This window comes from Bactrocera oleae, chromosome 2 (genome assembly GCF_042242935.1).
Source record: "Bactrocera oleae isolate idBacOlea1 chromosome 2, idBacOlea1, whole genome shotgun sequence".
NCBI classification, from domain to species: domain Eukaryota; kingdom Metazoa; phylum Arthropoda; class Insecta; order Diptera; family Tephritidae; genus Bactrocera; species Bactrocera oleae.
In genome coordinates, this window is record NC_091536.1 from 98437990 (window position 1) to 98456365 (window position 18376).

Here is an 18376-nt window from a genome sequence, read left to right on the forward strand (position 1 = left end):
TTTCTGATCTGAAAATTGGATGTGGAAAGTCATTCAGAAAGTTATCAGGGAAGGCAACATCCCAACTCTACGAAAACGACTCAGAAAACTTATAGAAGCGAATAAACCTTGTACTCTCAGCTCTTCCGTTTATTTGGTTAGAGAGCGCACATAAAGCTCAATCCAATCAAACAGTTCGTTAACTAAAAAAAAACTACAAAAACCTTAACTTCGGTGGCACCAAAGCTATAGAAGAATATTATACAAATAAAAAAATGTGTAGGCAAAAACTTTATTTTGATCGGTCAGTTTGTATGGCAGCTATATGCCATAGTGATATGATCTAAAAAAATTATGCGGGATTTGTAGCGCTGCTTTGGATAATAATCCAATCGAATGTCCAGGGTTAATAAAATTTTTTGGGTGGTGGCATTGATTTCAGACCGGTCCACATCAGGTTGAGTGTTGGGAGGCACTAATCCGCTAATGTACTCTAATGCACCTCTCCGTAACCGAATGTAATAAGAAGTACTGTTAGGATCAGTTCTATCATAGTAGAAAGTAATAACTACAACAAAGAAATGTTTGAGTATCGCCAGAAAGTGTGAGCTTGGTTGTTCGAAATTACACATTGCTTGCTTTTGTAATCCCGTTGTACATTGCTCATCGTCCATCTTTTATGAAATCACATTCTCTTTATGCTTGCACAGTTATCGAAATATTAATTCTATAGACACACAGACAAATTTATATACACTTATACAAGTTCCTAGAATGCCCACTCAGTCATCAGCCGATTGTACAGCTCATAATTAGATATGTACTGTGTGTATTTTGATTGGGTCCAGATATATATCAGGTTAATGGCGCGTAACGATAAGCGGCAAGTATTGTGCTTGAAAGTGGTAATGAATCATAGAAGAATGCAACAAAAATTGTGGCAAAATTTGATTAGATAGCGGTGTTTGTAACACGTTGAACGTTATCCCTCACAAGGTTTATACACAAGTGTAAATGCACATGTTTCAAATATTCCATATTCCTTCTACGACCAGAAGCGTAGAAATTTGCTGAAATTTTTGTTGCAGAAAAGCTTAATGTTAACATTGTCCAATTTTTCCGATTTATCTCCAATTTTGTAGTTTTTAATAGTATTTGTTACCATAAATGTGATATGAGTCGCAAATCAGGGCTTCTCCAAGTGATAAGATAAGATATTAACACATTTTTATATGCACACATACACACACACTCGTATGTCCACGGCCAGTGTTATCTCAGCATAAGTTTACATATGCAGGTGTTTGCATGTGTTGGAGGTTCAGGCAGACAGGTGAATACGGGTTCCTAATCGAGGCACGACAACGCCCCAACTTCAGTCTGAAATTTCCGTGGAGTCGTGTTGTACGTGTTTTTCGAAAAGGTGCGCAAACCCTGTGATAGAAATATTGAAGTGTTGGAAATCAAAATTTTTGTTCTACTGTGAAAGTGTTGTTGTTGCATAGACGTGCTGATAAGCCAGAATGATAAGGCCTTTAAAAATATACAGTTAACGGCAACAGTTAAACTTAGTGACCAATCAGGCGGTGATGATCTCATAGTGAAGTGCATGAGAGGAAATGTGATTTTTTTTAATATGGTTTAATTTTATTTTCTTACTTTTCTTTAGTGAAAACACAACAAAAACGGCTGCACTCAACGAAAGTATTAAACGAAAAATAATTATTAACGAACCAATTTAACGAATACTTTTGTTAAAGTGAAAAAAAACTTACACACACATACAAACAATGCATTTCAAAATCCTGCTAGCATTCGTGCTAGCCTGCGTCTTTTCAACCTTAGTCATTGCAAACGAGAATTATTCTTCGGAGCTCGATAATGATGTCCAGACGATTGACCCCAAATTCAAAGTGTCTAATGGTGCCGAGCTCGTTGAAATGATACCGGAGATCGTGCAGGAACAAGCGAAACCAGCGACTACGACCACCTCAAGGCCAACAACAAAGATCACAACACAAAAGACAAAACCCTCGAGTCTGATTTCTCCACGCCCTAACAATGGTGTGACGCCTAGAAATCAGTCAAAGGTCTTCCTACAAACAGCCGGGGCCTTGAAGATGAGCGAAGATTTCTATCTCGGCGAGTTGGGCTTCGATATGGGCGATAACAATGGATATGACTGGTGTAAGTGCAGATATTGATATTAAAAGAAATAACCCTATGTTATAAGTGTATAAGTATGTATAGATGTTATGTATAGCATATTCGAATTACATTAAAAAGCGTAAAAATGTCTTCAAATTGACTCGCAATGAGTCAGAGTTTACTCACCGCCGCTGTAAACGGCTTACACTAGTGGCTGCGACTATTAGCACAGCATATCATATTTTATCGCACTTATTCATTCATATATTCATCTACCTATGAATGTGTGTATATTCTTTAGTATGTACCTATGTGCACTTTGCGTTGGCCAAGTATGCGCTTAACAAGTCCAGCGTTATCTTATCGTCACATTCGTGTTGGCAATATTTACACACTATTTCTTGCTCAACAATCGACGCGAAGTTACCTAACGATAAAACTTATATATTTATGCACGATACCGTTTTCTTCATGTATATTGTTATTTACCGTTAGTACTCATCACGATAAGATAAATAAACTTACTCGAACATAATGCCAAAGCTTTGTATTTATTTTATAATTAGTGGTTCGTCATACAGAAATTTATGAGTAAGGAAGTGGTGGTTCATTAGAAAATTGGGAGCATTACGCCAATTTGCGTGGATCCATGCTTATTAATATAATATTTGGTATTTTTTGATAAACATTAGTTAAGGAATTGTTTATAGAGAAATATACATATGTATGTATGCATTACGAGTTGGGCCGGGGGGTTGGAATTAAGAGTTCTTAGCAAAGAAATAGATTTTGAAAAAATTTTCTCAACTGTCTGAGCTTTTCATTATTTGAGATATTTATAATATATAGTAGCTAACTTTAAAGTCCTGTGTGCGATTTGGAGAACCAAGCAGTATGCCGCCTTGTGAAATCCGGCCGGTTTAGACGAATAAGTTATTATCCTCACTGCATCCGGTCGAACACTCAGTTTCGCGATCGGCCGATATTCGAGGAAGCGTATAATACTTTATAATATTTTAGACAAGGTTATGGTGGTACACCCTTTGTTGATAGCTTGGCTATGAAATAATTAAATATGTGCGTAGTAATTGTGAAATATTACCGTTGCGATAACATGTATTAACGGAAAAATTTAAGCTTCTTGATTGAGTATGTTATTTGTTCTACAAATTTGTAATTTTCGTTTCTTTGATAGCGACTACATGGTTCTATTATTATACTCGAAGATAACTAATTTTGTTTATCCAGCGGTTAGTAAATTATAATAAGAGCAATGAGAAAGACTATTTCAAACTGATCACTTTGCTTGGAAATATCTTAGCTAGTTAAATTTTTTATTCGATTTTCTTATTTTAATGAACTTGCATCTGAACCGCTTTTACGGATATGTGCTTAAATTTCGAGAACAAAAAACCCTAAACAAAAATTTTATTGAAACGATTTGAATTTATTGCTCTCTGTGAAACATACATACATAAGTGCGTTTGCCATTTTACAGGTTGGTCTATTACTTAAATTTATATAAAAAAAGTTTCTGAAAGAGAGGCTTTAATAATAAACTAACTAAGTTAAGTTAAAATACATTTTTACAGTTGATATCCGCATGAAACATTACAAATATTTAATACCAGTATGTGTTCTTCCATTTAGTAAATTGATGTTTTACTAGAAAGCTTACATTACTTTAATTGCAGCTAATCCCAATAATCCTGTGGCTCCAGCGGTTATACCATCCCACGCTACCGGCGGTTATGTCATTACTTCGCAGCGCTTACAGGAGATCCGTTCGAATCTAATGTACTGGTATTTTGACAAGGATACGAATGGCGGGCGCGGTGATTATCAGTACGACATACATGCCTCCATGACACAGTTGCATAAAAATTTAAACTACCGTCTACCATTTTTTGGGTTCGTCTACAATTACACCCGAGTAAGTTGAAGGTATGCTTTGTCTGCTAGAACACTAATTCAACTTATTGTACCTTTATAGCTCTCGCTCAATGGATATTTGGAGTTCTCCGATCCACCAGAGTATCTGACATATCCTTTGGTCTTCCCCGTAAAGGATTGGCCTAAACGTCGTGATCCCTCCTTTATTGGTATATGGTTTTCGAAATGCCGCGTGGGGCGCATATATCCGACGGATATTGATCAGCGTACACCTGGCGTATACTTCCGGTGGGTAAAAAACATTCATAATCGTATATATAATAGTAATGCAAAAGTAAGTTTTAAAAACACTTACGGGTAGGTATGCAGAGATGGGCGGAAATCCATATTTTTCCAAGTCGAGATTTCCTTCACTCATCAAAAATGTCTGAGCAATGAAGCAAAGATTTATAAGAATTTTACCAGTCTCGTATATCGAAGCTTTTTTTTAGCTTTTTTTCAAATAGCGAAGTGATTAAAAAGTAGGAGAATGTGAAAGCTTCGATTGTTTTTAAAGCTGCATCCACATATTAGAGGATTATAGAATTATCATATTTTACGCAGACATTCAAACGAAGTGTTGCAATAATCGTTCTAAGTAATTTTACGTGACTCATTTGCGTGACGAATTTTTTACCTTTCCATTGCACGTACTGGTCCCAAAGTGCTGGAAGTATGTTCCGTCATCAGCGACTTTTGGAGCTTTCTTGGTTTAGTATTTCGCCTTTGTCTCTAATGTATCAGCGTTACACCCTGGGTGAATGCAACGTGCTAGTCTTGTAACTTTGCTATTGTGACTTTATGTGAAAGCATTTTTAAAGTATAAATCCATCTTGTTGCATACTCAAGGTATCTCAACTCAACGCTTTACTGCGCTGAAATTTCTATTCGGTGGAGCTGAAATCAGATTCTCCCTTTCTTTTATTTTCTGGTAAGTTCCACTCCTTTTATGTTGTCTGCATAAATGTATATTTCTGAGACATCATTTAATTTAAACAATATATTTTATAAACAATTTATATTTTCATTACATTCCTTCTCTTGTCTCAAGCATTACAATAGTTTCACTGGAACTATATATTTTTTTAAATTGTCTAATTTAGTATTTTGAGATTTTCTGTGGATTAAAACTACTTACATATATCTAATACATTTTGTATGATAAAAGATTAAAAAAAAAAGTTAAATAATAATTAGTCGTTTCCGAATCCGCAAAAAATTATGTCAAGTTCGGGATATTTTTCCTCGCCGGCAAAAACGAAATAAAACCAAATTATTTTCTTCTGAATTTGATCCACTCATGCCTTAGGGAAGGAAAGCTACCGTGTTTTATATATGTTATTTATATATGTATTTACAGTTATCACTTCATTAAATTTACTACATGTGTATCTGTATGTATACATAAATTATAATATACTATATATTTCACTTGATATTACCATTCGTGCTCAGGCGGCTGCGGCTTTCAACATGTACCTACAGAGAGGCTCATTTATTGCTTAAATCAACACTTCTGATTGTTTGTTTGATGTCAGCAGCAATGTGACCCGAAATGATTAGAAAACTTTTGTAAATGTTGGCGAATGTATTCGCCTGGTTTTTAATACTAGTAATGTGTTTAAGTTTAGGGTTAATTGCCTGCTCATTGGCCTCAGCGGACTATGGCTTTGTTAAAGTATAAAAATATATAAACGGTTAGAGTGTATTATGTAACCTTTAAAATGGAGTAAAGTTCCATCCCAGCGTATTTATTACGTATGTGCTTGCTGGAGTAAGCAGTATTTTAAATAACTGTCAAATAAGCGGTTCATTTATTTCAAGAAAAAAAATAAACGATATCGATTAACGATATGCAGCAGATTAAATATTGCTTTTTGGTTTAGTTTTTAGTTTCGTAATTTTTCACTAAACCACAAATCCAATAATTGTTAAGCTCAATCATATGGCGCGAACGTGCTTGATTTCGCAATTGTACTTAAAGAAATGCTTATAACAACGATGAAACAAAATTCTAATTATTGACAGCGTTCTTCAGTGAGATTGGACTTACTGGTCTAATGCATTACTTAAATACATTCTACATACAATATTATTTTCTTGATTTGTTACTCGGAAAATGCTCATAAAACAGTTAAAGCTTTCTCTAGTAAGATATAGTATCCAAATTTCGAAATCAAAGATACCAACTTTTAAAAAGCTTGCAACTGCCAACGCCACAGGTGTTTATAGTGCTTAGTTAAATAAATAAAAAAATAGTGCAAAGTCCCAAAATCCAACTATCGCAGAAAAATGTGTCTCCGGTGTCATTTCGTTAGTTAGCATAGTTCCGTTGCCTTCCTCGTCGCCATTGTCGAGCTTCCGCTTGTTGTCATTTGTTCCCGCATAATTGGCAAAACGTGGCATTCAACTTAGCAGATCCGCAGATACGCATATAACGGTATACACTTCTTGTTCATTGCCAATTGTTGTTGTAATTGTTTTTACGCCACCGCTAGACGGGTAAGCGAAGGGGTGGCGGGGTGTCGCACAAAACAGTGTAAATAACTTTCGCACCCCGAATGCAGCCATAAAAACCGTTGTTTTTTCGAATTATGTATTTCATTGTTTGTGCTACTTTTGCATTTTCGCGAACACCAAAGTGTTTTTCATTGTTGTTATACTTCAATCTATTTTTTCAAGCTTTGGCGAAGCCTTTCGCGGAGTGCAAAAAACGGTAAAACCATGGCAAATCATTGTTTTGTCTGCTGATATGTAGTTTTTCTCCATGAGAACATGCTCCGACTTAAAACTTACATATGTACAGTACTAACATTGTGACAGTTACAGTTGTAATACTCTCATGCTGGCACGTAAAGAAAAACCAACTATATATGGAATTGTTCTTATGTGCGCTAATTTTATATATTTTGTGTTTGAATTTTAGTTAAATATAATTATATAGAAATTACTACTTTCTATTATAACGATTTTCTCAGAAATCCGTAAGAGCATTTGTTCCAAGGCTTTGGTGAACTGGTGCAAATTATTCTAAAAGAGCAGAAAAAATTGCAAAATACCATATATGCAGGTGCAGATTGAAGTAAAAGTATAAAACCATTATTATTTGAGGAATGCAGCAAATACATCTGCTGTCCGAAACTCTAAATGATTCATAATAATTTACGAAATAATCCTGTGTAATGGCATTGTGTCTACATGTGTATATACGCGCAAATACCTGTATACATATATGGTACACATATTATATATACATATTTATATCGGCATTTACTTAACAAATGTTCATCATACGCCATGTGCGCCCACCACCAGTAGTATTGCTCACAGTGTTCTTTAAGCGTTTAACTACAGTGCTTTAATAATCCTTTCGTATTTAAATGGGCCGATTGCAGCTGAGATCACCATTAATCGCAGAAAGCTTATAAAATTAGCAACGCGCTTTTGTACAAACATTTGCTGCCAGATTTTTTATTGGCATCAAGGCCGCAAAGCTAATTTTAATAGCAGCTAAAACCATTGGAAGCTTTTTTTTCTCTCAGAGAAGTAAAATTAATGCAGCAAAATGCTGCTTTCCATTTTTTATTTCTAAATATCCTTTTAAGTAGCCATGTTAAGCCGTTTTGTCATGCAACTCAAATAGGACCGAATTATTGTTTTCGAAAATATAGGATAAAAAGTACGTAGTATGATCAATAAACATCAACATCCTTCTCGATCTACAAGATATATGCTCAGATTTCCTAGATAAGATAAATACGCACAAAGAAGCCATTAAAAATATCAAGGAAAGTGTATACACTTACAGTGTGCCAGAACTACTCATGACAGCGTATGAAACGGATTATGTTAGTGCTAATTGCCACCGAGGGAGACTTTGAACAGTATTGTAACCTAACAACCGAGCGACATTTGATAATAAGTTCTGTCTTGCTTTTTATAAACCCTCGGTTATGCGTCGAATTTTCTTTTTTAATTTAGCGCAATAAACTGCACGCTGGGCACTTAGAAGAACGGCCAATAATCGCATTAGTGCTTTTTGCATTACAAAGAGCATAAAATATAAAAGCACGTAGAAAAATTACACTCTTTTAATTCGCAAGGACTTTGAATTGCCGGCGGTCGCATAGCTGCCAAGCGGCATTAGAATGACAACAATTTAATGCTATTTGTTAACCGCACTCGCAATTCAATTGCATCGCTATACACGTTCTTTTTGTTGTAAAATAGCTGAGCAACTGTGAAACTGTGCAACGGTATGCAAATACCATAATGTATGTACCGGAAAAATCTTCAAAGGCCTCATGGAATTCTATTTCCACTATAAAACGATGCTGTGAACGCTGGCAAGAAGTGCCTTGTGTGGGTGCCTTTGCAAGGGGACGACTCTCGCGCTTATCGAGCGAGTCTATTAAGTGAGTGGTTCCCATAAGTGACGGTATTTACATATTTTTAACTCTTCATTCATGACTGGAATTCTATTTTCACTAAAGGAACCATTAAAGATATTTAACATAAATAAATAATACTCGTATTAGAGATACAGGGTGCCGTACGAAACCTCAAGTTCCACGAACTGTCGATGGTATAGGGTTTAGTCTAACAGCTTTTATTATATTATTGTTTGATGTCGAATGTATAAATTTTCCGAAGATCCTTTTCGCACTTTTGGTATATTATATTTGCTGATAAAAGTGATTTGATATTGTTGGAAAATTCTTCTCCTAAAGAAAGTCTAATGATGCAACCATTCAATATCAGCGTTGCTTCAATTAAATTATTAAAATTGAATCTGCGGCAAGAGAGTTGCAGAGGTATTGGTTCGCGTAAAACAGATAATTTGGCGGTCCACCTGTTAACATTTTACTAAAGGTGGTTTTTTTTTTATCATTTTATCACCTCGTTGCACAAATACTCACAGAAAGCAATCAATATTCCGTATCCAAAAATAACCAAGTGAACGTACACATCTGTGAGCGGCGATAAACTACGCATGTGAATATTGGAAAATAAACCGTTGATGTAATCTGTTTTGTGTACAAATATTTACATGAGGCGGCTTCCCTGGCCAACTTGTTACAATTGTTTCCTTTTCGCGCGAACAAATATTTATTAAATACGGGTTATACGTGGGTCCACACAACTTCTTTCTGACCTATCGCAATATGATTTATGACATGGGCATTAGTAAACAAATAAAATATTCTTGACATGTAAACGATACAGATGGAGTGCAAATAGCAATGCACAGCCTACTTGCGATCTGAGGCCCCTAACCTTTAATCTTAAAACTGCCGACTGTTTGTAAATAACATATATGCTTTTTGATTTATGCGCTTTTTTGTTTTTGTAGTTTGCACTATTTTATTTGTTAACATGGATTTATATACATATGTGTTTTTACGTTTCTTACAGCCTCGAACGTGATTTGATTACTCGCACGGACCGTTTCGGCGTCGAGGTGCGTGAGCGCACCATGTGGGATATACGAGAGGGCGTCGTTGGCGCAGAGACCTTCATACCAAAACATGTTCTTATAGCAACATGGAAGAATGTTTCATTTGCCGGTGGCATCGACAACGCGCTTTTCACGGTAAGTTGCAAAAAATGAATATTTTCTGAACCTAAAAGTCGACACATACTTGTACATATGGTAATTCAGCAATCGTGTTTGCCTTCCTTCATTTCGAGCTTTTATTGGCTTGGGCACTTTTATAGATCGGCGAATGGCTTGACACACAGCTGTTTTCGTTTGTGAGTACCTTACAAAAGCGCGTGTGTGTGGACATGTCACAAAAGACTCTCTCGAGCAGTCCCAAGCTCTGTCACTTACATTTATCACGTCTGTCAATTAGTGACGAATAGAAAAACACGAACAAAGGCACTTAGATTTAGAATACAAAATTCAAGGCCGCGAGTGGATAGAGAATTAAAATAAAGAGATCCAAGTGTAATTACTCAATATTGTGTAATGCATTTTTAAGTTATATACCGGCGTGGTTTCTATTTGTGCTTAAGTCTGCCTTGAAAATTCCACACTCAAACAACTTCAAGTAGCATCCAAATTGCTATGCCAGTTTGAACTACTTTTGTAACCACTTCTGATTTGGTATTTGCGTAGAAACTCTTTAAAACTTCAGAAATCATTACAAGCAGACAAATATTTGCATTGTCGTCTAACTGAATTAAGACCAATTTATATGTATCTAGGTATATTATTTATAGTTATTTCCGACCAGAGGCTGTTTTTAGTATTCATCTATAGTATTGTACAAATAAATTTAATTCTCTGATTTTCACGAAATGTTGCTTCAAAATGAATATGTACTGTACTTTAATTAGATTATCGGATATTTCGTTTACTAAGTAATTCAATATGCACAAGTATAGTATATATATAAATTTATGCGAATATGTTATTGTAACTCTTTTTGAAAATTGGAGCCAAGAATTTCTATATATGCGAGTAATACATATGTATGAAGTTGGATGCCAAGGCTCTGTGTGTGGATTTGATCAAAAGTTTTCACCATACCTCTAGGTCCGTAGCTTAATTTAAGAAAATTTCCATTTAAGCTGTTTAGTGCTCCCAAAAAATACGCCAAACTTCAATCTATGATCTAGTTAAGATGACTATGGCATCGGCTATTGTCCAATCATCCAATCGTCCATCAATTGTTGCAATAGCTCCAGCTATCTGATTAAGACAAAAAATAGATATTAATAAATACTATAATACCCATGGTGGGCTTGTTGATGTTGGATTTGATTCGACTGTAAGTAGAGTCTGGAGGAGTGAGTTTCTGCAAAGTTTGTTTTGTTCTTAATCAATCATTCACATGCACTGCTTTAGGAACAGATTTCAACTATTAGTTAAACTTATTTATATAAGAGTCCATTAACAAAATATATTTTTAAAAATTTCAGACAAACACTTTCCAAATGGTTTTGGCCACTGATGAAGTGTACACATATGCTATATACAACTACGATTTGCTAAAATGGTCTTCGAACACCGAGGCAGGAGGTGATACAACCACTGGCGAGGGTGGTGTACCGGCTTTTGTAAGTACCATATTATACATATGTCTATATTCTAGATTGTCAAGCTTCGTAAATAAAAAGTTACTTCGAAAAAGTAAACAAAAGTATCAGTAAAACATATAGCATAAATATGCGAACGAAATCGTTCGGTTATGTGCGTATTTAATCCATAAAGTAAAATTAATAAGCCTAATTAAAATAATAAATGCCAACAGATAGCACATAAGCAATTCCATATGTGTGGTTCAGAATAAATTCCTTAATATTTTTTAACTTCACCGCAAACTGACATGAGCATAAATACCAAAGCGAAAAGAAAAATGTGACAATATAATTAATATCGATGTTAAAATGCGGCTAGCCTTAGAATTTAATTGCAAACGCACTATTTTCACAATTAAATTTTTTTGTGTAAATGTGCAGTTTAGCACGCACTTTAAGACCGTCGTTTATTTTGCAGGTGGGATTTAATGCAGGCAACGGTACTCGGTCCTACGAGTACACGCCCTACAGTCAGCAGATGGTGATACGTGACTTGACGGGGCGTGGTTGGGGTAATGGCTTCCCGGGCCGCCATCTCTTTCGTATAGATGAGCAGATCCTAATAGGTTCCTGTAATAAGGATATCGGTGCGTACTTGCTTTAATTGCATATTGCATATTCTTTATATATATATAGATGCTATAGAGTGTGTATGAGGTGATAATAATGATATTGCTGTTTTCTGCAAATTATAGATGCTTCGCATTTACCGTTGACTTTTGCGCCCGAAGCCGGTAATATGTTGGGCGGCACTGTGGTCAATATCACTGGTCCCTGCTTTGATCCGAAGAAACGCGTGACATGCCATTTCGACACCGAAGATGTGCTGGGTACTTATGTGAATACGAACCGTGTTATCTGTGTGCAACCGTTCTTGAAAGCCGAGGGTTGGGTGCGCTTCGAAATTTCAATAGGCAACCAGCGCTTCAAATGGCGCGGCAGATATTTTGTTGGTAAGTGAAGGGTCTGAATTTTGGTTGCTTGGTTCACAATATAATGAAATAAATCCATTTTGTTTTAGAAACTCCCGCTTTAGCGACGGAGAAGATTTTCTTCGAAACCGAAGACGTCCACAAGAAATCACCCGACCAGATACAAATCAGTTGGGATCCTTATAACTTAACCTCAAATGGCAACGCCAATATAATGATATCACTTTGGGGATATCGCGAAGTTACCATATAGTAAGATCAAGTTCAAAAAAAGCTAAAAATTGCGAGTTAATGTCACGTTTTTTTCTCAGTCCGCAATTGGAGTACATTGACGTAATCGAGGCTGGTCTAACTAACACGGGCTCTTACGTGATTTATCCGAGAAACTATGTGAACCGCAATAATTACAACAACGATCTCCAATTCGGCTTCCTGCAAATAAATCTAACGAATCCAGAGCAGTATTCTGGTCTGAAGATTAGTCCGTAAGTTGTAACAAGCACAGGCTTTTCACTTTTCAAACTATTAACTGTTCATTAGAACCACACAACTGCATCAAAATAGTCGTAAAATTTCGATTTTTTTGAACACCTGACGCTGTTTCTTATCTCAAGGGGTGTTTGGTAAAAGAGCAAAATGTGTTATGTTAGGGGAGATAAGCTCAATTATAGCAATAGTAGCAAAGGAATAAGAAAGGTTCCTTATTACATAACTTCAAAGCATGAAATGTGGTGTGTATGTATACATCTATAAACGAGTATATGCTGCGTATTTAGAACAAGTAATGCGTCCATGTTCACGTCCAACATAAATGAAAGCTCGTTCAATGTTTTTATTTAATTTCATATGAAAGTATTTGCATTCTATTAAAGTCATTATTTTATTACCACGCGTCGAACTTTTGCTTTGTATCTAAATTGTGCATGTGCATATAAAATAGGTTGTGTGTAGGAGAAGTGGCCTTTAGCCTAAGCACTTTACTACAAGCGCACACAACAACAAAGTTGTGTCAGTGTTTTCATTCAATTTGTCACTTTACAGTTTCTATACGTCCACTTGTCATTTGTCGCCAGTCAATTAGGTTTTTGTTTTTGTTTTTGCATTTGCATTTGCATGCCATCAATGCGCAATAATTCAATTCGATTGTAAAATCAATTGTCTGTGCACAAGGTGCATTCAGTTAGTGTTAGTGAGTACAGCTTGTACGGAGGCTCAAGAGTGAGTGGCTGCGTGGCGTGCAAGGGTGTGTGTGTGTTTGTGTGCCACCGGGCGGCTTCGGTCTCCGGGGTACCCATAAGCGAGCTTTTAATGCAAGCACTCTTTTAATTCAACAATACTTGGGGTCAATATTGCGTTCGTAATGCAGTTACAAAATTATATAACAAAACAAGTGGTGGTTAAGCGAGTTAACCGAGCGGGGGAGGCAAAGAATCCTACAACTTAACATATCGATGCATATTCGGATACAAAAAAAAAAGGTTACTGGGCAATTAAAATTTCAATTCAATCAAGCTTCAATATCTGTTTATTGAGATGCAGAACTTATTTAGTAAAATTGTTTAAAACTTATAGTTTTCATAACCGTTTGAGTAGTCCTACTCTGGTTTTACGCATTTTGGATAAGTTTAGATAGTAATTAACAATTCAAGTACTTTTTTCAAATTATCTAATTATATCTAAATACTCTAATCTGATGAGTACCAATGGTTGGGTTTGATTGATTACATTCGTGTTCAGAATTCATATATTGTTCATGTTGTTCAGTCTAATTTAAGGATTATCGAAAACATTTGTGTACGAAAGGCTATTTCGAAGCTTTTTCAGTTGCCTTATGTTTGGCATTTGATGTGGAATCGATATTTCTATTTTAGAAGGTGGCAACTGTCTAAAATTATTTATATATGTGTGTGAAAATAGTTGAAGTCTCGAAATTTTACTTTGCCATTAGGTAACAAGAGCTAGGTCCTCAATTAATTTGAAATCGGTCCATAACTCGGCTCTTCCCGTAGTATATATTTTGTGGATCTCGGAAATTAATTCATCATACAAATTTATCACTTAACAATTGGCGCTTATAATCATTACCATATATTCGTATTGAAGTTAAGCCGTTTAAAGATTTCGTTTTACTTGCACTTAATAGTAAACACTGAATTAAACTCAATCGCTTTCTTTGAGGAGATCTTTTGACAACATTCTTTTATTATTTGTCCCTTACTTCGCTTGGTTCATTTGTTTGGCGTTCGTCATAACAGTTTATTACATTTTTGAATTTTCTTCCCTTTTTAGAACGCTCTGGTCACGTCCCATCCCTCTGGGCTGGTATTTCAATAATCAATGGCAGCGCAAGCACGGACTGCGTTGGCCTGAGGCGCTTTGCGAGAATTGGATACGAAATGACCGCTATTTGAGGTAGGCCATAAAAAAACTATTTGTTGCTTTTTTGAACGCTCGCCACCACGGCAGCAAAATTAAATGCGAGTTGGAGTAACGAAAATTGCTTGAACCAAAGATTTTGCGTAACAAAAGAAATAATAAAATACCAATGTTACTGTAATAAAAGGTTTCGAGAATTTAGACATTATAAGTACATCTTCATTTCAGAACATTCACTGGGGACTTGCCGCTTTGTCCCTGCACGCTGGAGCAGGCCGTTTATGACAAAGGACGTTACCGACCAGATAAGGAATGTGACAAGGACTCGAATCCGACATGTTTGCGGCATAAAAACGCTATACATTGTGTCGTTAGTGGTAATCCGGTGTAAGCTTACATTTACATACATATATGTATATAAAAAAAAACGAAAACAAAAATTATTTGAAATTTCTTCTCTGATAGTGCTGAAGGCGCCGAACAACAGTGTTGCTACGATCGCTATGGTTTCCTGATGTTAACACAGGATCAAGTGTGGGGCTCCCGTCCACGACGTAATCATAATCTTGGTAAAATGCCTTGGAATGAGGCTGGAAAGGTGCCGACGCTCTCCAATTGGTTCCACGACATGCGTCCGTGGTACTCCTGCTGTCATTGGCAGAAGGAGCAGTCTGTGAATTGCGAAACTTTCCGCTTTGAACGTCGGCCTACACAAGACTGCGTCGGCTATCAGGCGCCTGGTGTATCTGGAGTCTTCGGTGATCCACACTTCATTACTTTTGATGGCACGCAATATACCTTTAATGGCTTAGGTGAGTTTGTCTTGTCGCGTAGTGTAGCCGCTGATCGTCGATTCGAGGTGCAGGGACGCTTCGAGCAAGTGCCTAAAAACCAATTTGGCGCCGTGATGGCTACCCAGCTGACCGCTTTGGCGATGCGTGGCAATACAACAACAACCATTGAGGTGCGACTGCGGCCGAAATTCGCTCGTTGGCGCTATGCCTTGGATGTGTTGGCCGATGGGCGGCGTATTTATTTCGATAGGGAAAGCATGCGGTTTCAGCATTTTGATGGTGTCACCGTTTACACACCCACTTATCTCCTGAATCAGTCCCAAGTTGTCGTGATGTTCGATTCAGGCGTAGGCGTGGAAGTTGTTGAGAATGAAGGCTTCATGACGGGACGAGTCTATTTGCCGTGGGATTTCATTGTGAGCACACACTTAATATTTAGAGGTTACGTCTTTAAAAAAAGAATTTTTCGTTTATTTTAGAATAAAACCGCTGGATTATTCGGCAACTGGTCATTTAATCCGTTAGATGATTTTGCGTTACCCGACGGTACTGTGGCCAACTTGAACCTGAACAATTTCCAGCAGATTTACTACGATTTCGGTCTGAAGTGGATGTTGGCTGATCGCAATATTCCGGGTGTAGGTACGGCTCTATTCTCACGTGAAAACGGACGAACTGCAAGCTATTATTCGAATGCTTCATTTGTGCCGAACTTTGTGAAAGAGCCGCAGGACTTCTTGCCCTCGAACCGATCGTATGACGTGGAGCGCGCGGAGGAGTTATGTGGCGAAAGTTATCAGTGTCGCTATGACTACGGCATGACCTTGAATACGGATATGGCGCATTTCACTAAAAATTACTACGACAGTTTAGTGAACATAAGGAATTTAAATTCGAAGTAAGCTTAATGGTTTTCATTTCATTACTTTTCGAAGAGAGGGTTGTTTTTTTTAATAAATAGATGAGAGTCATTTTGATTTAATGTTTTATTACTTTGCAGGCGCATAGTTTCGTGTGGAGTTCTGGAGACTCCTCGCTTTGGACGCAAATTGAGTTTTGACTTCATGCCCGGTGCCAGGATTGCGTTCGAGTGTAATGAGGGCTTCGTACTGATGGGCGATCAGCGTCGTGAGTGCATGGCCAACGGCCTTTGGAATGTACCTGAGTATGGTTACACCTACTGTTTGCGTGAGTACTCTTGCCAACTTCGTTTTGAAAATATTGCCAACACATTCGTAGACTTCGTAATACTTTATATGTATTCTTTGCACAATCGCCTCTTAAATCTAATATAAATATGTTAAAAAAATTTTACTTTCAACAGGTGAGGTATTCTATACACGTCGCGTCGCTTTTATTGCCATCGCCATTATTGTGGGCGTCATATGTCCGCTGATGATATGCATTGTTTGTGGTATTTACCGGTTTCGTCAGAAACAACTCAAGGAAGATCCAGCTTGGCAGATGACTATACCACGCTCGCGTGCTTCGTCGCGTTCCAACTTGCGTCAGCTGAGCGGACCGGACGACGATAGCGATACGGATGCAACAGGCACACTCAAGAAAAGTAGGTCATATGATAAAGTTTATCGTACGAATGAACCACTACCGGGCAAACCCCGTATTGACTTTCCAGCTAAGAAATGGGATCTGGATGACGAGGATGTGACCTCATCCGAAGGTAGTGAAAATAAAGATACAAAAGTAGCTAGCGATATTGAATACGTTAATAAAACAGGTGACAAGCCGCGTCAGATGGGCAGACGGTCGTTGCGCAATAATTCGGGCACCGACCACGATCTACATGAAGAGGACGGCACAGCCATAGAGGAGCCGGGTCAAGCCCATGTGCAAGGACAGGCACCCGATGCGACGGATACAGCGAACCCAGCCGCCTATAATCACCCACCATCGCCCGAGACGGATGAAGAGCCACCGCACAGCACCGGCTTGCATCAGCAGTACAGTCCGACATTTAGTGGCGCCGATAGTCGTAACAGTTCCATGAATTATCAACCGAATGCAGCAACACAGAATCGCTTTGGCGGTGTACCCGTTTTGCCCAATAACACACAGTTCTTCAATCGTCCACCATCGAATATACCGGCGGGTGCAACGTCTTTGCCGATACGCCAAGCGCCAACTGTAACGCCGATACCGAATACGGCCTTGCCACTGACTCAAGATAATGGCTTACCGTCGCCTCCATATGCCGCCTCACCCACACCTTCGGTACAGCGCTCGACCGAGGTTTGAAAGACTTAAAAACCGAATTGGAAAAGTCGCAATTAAATCGCTCTTTGGGTAGAAATTTAATTAAACAAGTTCATTCATCTACACAATAGTAATTATGTACATCGTAAAATGATCGCCTACTAACACACCATCCTATCCTATCGTCGTTCGCTTAAAAAAAACAGCATACGAGCAAATAACTAGTTATTACCAATACATTTAATTCTGCTTAACTAACAGTCAAGTTTAAATCGCATTCATTCACTCATATTTCCGCCTCATTGCAACCCTGTATATGCCGAATAAGAAGTGTGGTGCAGCGCCATAAATAGTATAGCATCGCCGCCAACCCAGCACTCAGTTTAATACTGTTTTATATTAAAAAATATTTGCACTTTGATTTGGTTGTAATAATTAAAAAATTTAAAAATAAGTAATCAAAATTTAATATAATATACTACTCATTTATTCACAATAAAAACGATAATATCAAATTTCATACTAAGAAACATACATAACATCTATATGTACAAAGCAAATATTACCATTAGTAATGGTCCCGACAATATCGCCATCACAATTTTTTAACTGTTCCAAGTGTTCAGAGTGGTTTGTAAATCGTCCATTTCCGTTTGATAACACCTACCTTTTATATATTTTCTGAGTAAATAAATAGTTAAGTTATTAATAAGTGCCTTATTTTACTATTCAACACTTGGGTTTATTGCATGCGGATCAAATTGTGGTAAGTTGAACACGAAATTATGGAGTCGTACTAAGGGGCATAGCCAATGATTTTCTGTGTAGATTTGGAATTTCGCGGTGATCCAAAGTCATACAATTCGACTTAAATAGAGAAAATTACACACTTGAGTATCAATCTAAATATCTTAT

General features: G+C 37.2%; 1 protein-coding gene across 4 annotated transcripts; it reads left to right on the forward strand.

Annotated features, from left to right (window-relative positions):
- Positions 1 to 1319: 1319 nt before the first annotated feature.
- On the forward strand, positions 1320 to 18173 carry mesh (sushi domain containing 2 mesh). 4 transcript variants are annotated; one of them, XM_014235107.3, is made up of 18 exons: positions 1320 to 1402; positions 1649 to 2166; positions 3822 to 4060; positions 4121 to 4308; positions 9475 to 9652; positions 10987 to 11124; positions 11564 to 11732; positions 11841 to 12098; positions 12167 to 12329; positions 12389 to 12562; positions 14367 to 14489; positions 14682 to 14840; positions 14919 to 15663; positions 15727 to 16145; positions 16248 to 16435; positions 16572 to 16814; positions 16884 to 16928; positions 16986 to 18173. In XM_014235107.3, the coding sequence occupies exons 2-18, from the start codon at positions 1770 to 1772 to the stop codon at positions 17501 to 17503; spliced, it is 4344 nt and encodes a 1447-aa protein (XP_014090582.1). In that variant the 5' UTR covers positions 1320 to 1402; positions 1649 to 1769; the 3' UTR covers positions 17504 to 18173. The 4 variants fall into 4 exon arrangements, with proteins under 4 accessions (XP_014090582.1, XP_014090581.1, XP_036213284.1 ...); XM_014235106.3 differs by having other exon boundaries at positions 16572 to 16928; XM_036357391.2 differs by having other exon boundaries at positions 16884 to 18173.
- Positions 18174 to 18376: the final 203 nt, after the last annotated feature.